Source organism: Varroa jacobsoni, unplaced genomic scaffold, assembly GCF_002532875.2.
Source record: "Varroa jacobsoni isolate VJ856 unplaced genomic scaffold, vjacob_1.0 scaffold_1046, whole genome shotgun sequence".
Classification (NCBI taxonomy): domain Eukaryota; kingdom Metazoa; phylum Arthropoda; class Arachnida; order Mesostigmata; family Varroidae; genus Varroa; species Varroa jacobsoni.
In genome coordinates, this window is record NW_019213948.1 from 94,763 (window position 1) to 98,272 (window position 3,510).

At 37.3% G+C, this 3,510-nt stretch overlaps 1 protein-coding gene across 1 annotated transcript; it reads right to left on the reverse strand.

The window, feature by feature from the left end:
* Nucleotides 1-1,887: 1,887 nt before the first annotated feature.
* LOC111266034 (uncharacterized) lies at nt 1,888-3,157 on the reverse strand (the record flags this gene model as incomplete). The annotated part of the gene is made up of 2 exons (XM_086970761.1): nt 1,888-2,568; nt 2,996-3,157. Coding segments are annotated over 2 exons (441 nt in total), but the record flags the coding sequence as incomplete, so codon positions are not given.
* Between the last annotated feature and the right edge of the window lie 353 nt (nt 3,158-3,510).

Here is a 3,510-nt window from a genome sequence, read left to right on the forward strand (position 1 = left end):
TCCAGTACAGGCAATGTGCCATACCATTAGTTCAATCGAAGTAGGACCCAGACGATTTGGTACGTTTTAATAAAATGTCATATCTAGTCGCTTCCAACGACTCTACTTCTTCATAGATAAAAGGCTTATACGCGAAGGACCCAAATACACGTTTTTCAATTGTTACTTATCCATCTTAGTGATTACGAGAACTAGACGGAATCTCTTCTAGATTGTTCCAATCTATTTAGAAAAACTCGCAAGTGACACTGGACAATATTGTTGGTCATGTGAACGGACGATTTTAACTTTTCCCTGCCCTATAGTCGGAAAAACTCATCCCTCGAGAATCATCGTTGCGTGTTGTCTACGTACAACAGAAATTGTTTTGCTGGCGTTCAGCTGCTGGCTATATATTCTATTAACATTTTTAACATATTTGATTTCGTAATGTGAATATCTTTAGTTTTCTGAAAATAACGACTTTAAATTCGCGCGCCGTCTGTGAACGCTTCCTCTGTAGATAATTTTAGAGAGCTACTACGGAATTGCCTACGGAATTGAAAGGTATTGACTAAGTCAATAAAAAAACGACGCATTTCGTCCGATATACAAGCAAGCAAAGATGAACAGAAGTGAAGTTCATAGTCGTTCACGAACCAAATGTGAAATTTGTCACTCACACTAACACTCTATTATTAACAGTTTATTTACGTTTTATATTAATTATGCTTCTTTTCACCATGAGAATCGCGCGACAATTATTTTTGAGCCGGTTTAGCATTACAAAATCTCCCACAGATTTAAGAATAGGGTAGGAAAATTTCGGAAGTTTTTGAGGAGAGGCAAGGCAAGGCGATTAGGAAAAACGAAATTTTTTTACTAATACGTGCCTTTGTGTACCGGACTCAATCCACAAATATGGACCGAAGCATATAAATGACAAACGCATGCACAACCAGGAAGGAGCGCAACTTATCAACGAATTTTAGTATTAAATTTACAGTCCTCTAAAATCCATAATGACCGATATTGTGGTCTATATCTCGAGTTTTTTAAACTCCTTAGGGATATGTGAAACACTCGAAGAAATATCTTTGGCAGTAGTGCACACGCTATAGGATCTACTCAAGTTAGTGCAGTCTATCCTCACCTTTATCGAGATAGAATATTCTTATTTGTAACCCTTTAAAGACTAGAAGCCTTTCTGTCCTGGACTCTGGGAGCGAAAAAATATAGCCGAAAAAATATAGCACTATAGCCGAAATTCGCTGCAGAAGACGTAAGTTGATACAGTCATCCTCATACAGGATGATACACAGAATGTTTCCCACGGGAAGTTGCTACTGGGAGCCCGGAGGCATTCTACAGACTTTAATTTTAAATTATATGTGACCATCTATTCTCTATCGATTTATCGAGAGTTTAATGTGACTCTGTCCCGTGCTCTGATTGCCCATTTTCTGATCCTTTAGACACTTAAAGGAGGTAATGGTCTTAATTGGTAAAAATCTGCTGATGCATGCTATAAGAAACAAATTAATGATAGCTCGCAAGTATCATTCTATTCTCGTTAGACAAACCGTATTGACTGCTGTGGTTAGTCACTATGGAATATTTGCATAGTTTCTGCCTTCATAAATTCAATGGTTTTTTCATGAAACACCAAATCAACACTTTGTTACGTTACTCAGCTGAATAATCAAATTCATCGAACGTTAGCTACAGCCTGCAATAAAAAACAACAACATTTTTCGGGTATTTGTAGTCCTGTAATTTGATTTTCCTTTTTACCTAACATACTACATGTTAAACCTGTAACTAATGTTAATAATGAAGCCGATTCAGATAAGCTAATAGATTTAAATAAACACACACACACACACACAATATAATACAACCAACAGATGTGATAGAATCACATTGTCACACGTATCTGTTTATTGCAATGCTTTGCTTTTTACAATACAAGATAACAGAAACACGCAAGCCAAGATTTCCATATAAACTCATCATTCTATAATTTATGTTACATATCGTTTGCAAACTGAGCAAATTTTCCCTATTATCTTTGAGCTTCTACTCGGCATGACAAAACTTGCCAATGAGAAAATAGGCGACGATACACTGAAAACAAAGTCGCAAATATGTCTTGGTGTAACAGCATATTGGTAATATACTATTTCCTGTTATCGATGGACCTGGGATGTTGATTCGAGCTTCTCCTCAACCGTCGGATTCAAACAGATTCCACCGAAAGGCTCCGCGCAGCTTTAGCCTTTGAGCCTTATATGCAGTTTTAACTATTCATCAAAACCAAAAAGTTCTATCTTCCTGTAGTTTTTCTTTGCCCGTGTCAGATTGATCTATGACTCTTGGCTCACTAGCGTTCGGTTCTGAATGTTTTTTCCCTTCGCTATCACTGCTTTTCGTGGATAGTTCGCTTTCCGTCTCGCTGCGATGGGATTTTCTCCCAATCTCTTTTTGAATGACGTCCCGCGCTGGCTTCCCACGGAAGGTGCTTTCCACGCCCACGAAAAATTTCCGGAAAGTTTCGACAAATGTAGCCTCGAATACTACCCAGTTCGCCTATAAACATTCGGGCCATTAACAAAGCAGTCTACAACATGAATAAAGCGCGTGTGAATTTCTATGCCAAGGCAAAGTTAGGTGCGTTGTGACTGAATTTTTTTCTATTAAATAATAAAAACGATCAATTTTTCAACGTTTTAGAGAATATCAGTAATGCGCTTAAAACAGCCGTATGATCGCAATAATAAAAAACTATGAATTGTATTTTCATCAAATTGAACCTTACAGCCAAACTGTTCGTGAGGATTCAAGTCTCTTGATCGTTGTGGAATCGCAGTGATCTTCAGATTAATTTAAGCGTAAGAGCTTCAGTCGTATGTAACTCGATGCGTGTTATTGCGGTAATATGAGTGAGAACTATGCCTCAAAGACGTGGGTAAGCGGCATAGAACAATTCATTGTTCTCAATGAAATTTTGCACTACCTGTTCATCCGCATCGTCTGGAATCCAGCTGAGAACAACTTCATTTTTGCTGTTCGAGTTCGTGTGTGTTGCAGCGTGACAAATGGGACGAGGACGTACGTCAAACTGTTCACGAAATTGTCCGATCGCGTGATTGGTCAGAGGGTTGAGCGCCTGCGTGAAAATTCATTGAAAACGTACGCAGAGTAAAGTTGAACAAACATTTAACTTGATAAGACAAGATACATACAGTTACATGTTTTAATATCAAAGAAAAAAAAATTTCAATTTTACTTTTCAAAAACGTTTGAACAAAGGTATATTGTCGTACGTTATGAACATTTTTTTCGTGCTTGTTATCGGGCTCTTAGATTCTTTTTTGCTTGCCGCATAAACTACTTTTATAATGTATATTTATTCGATTGAATTTAACCCTTGAGAAACCGCGCTTATTACCGCTATCAATATATCCTATTATTATATCTTTTTGTTATGCTATTCATTATTTCGTTATGTACACATTATAATGTAGCAAG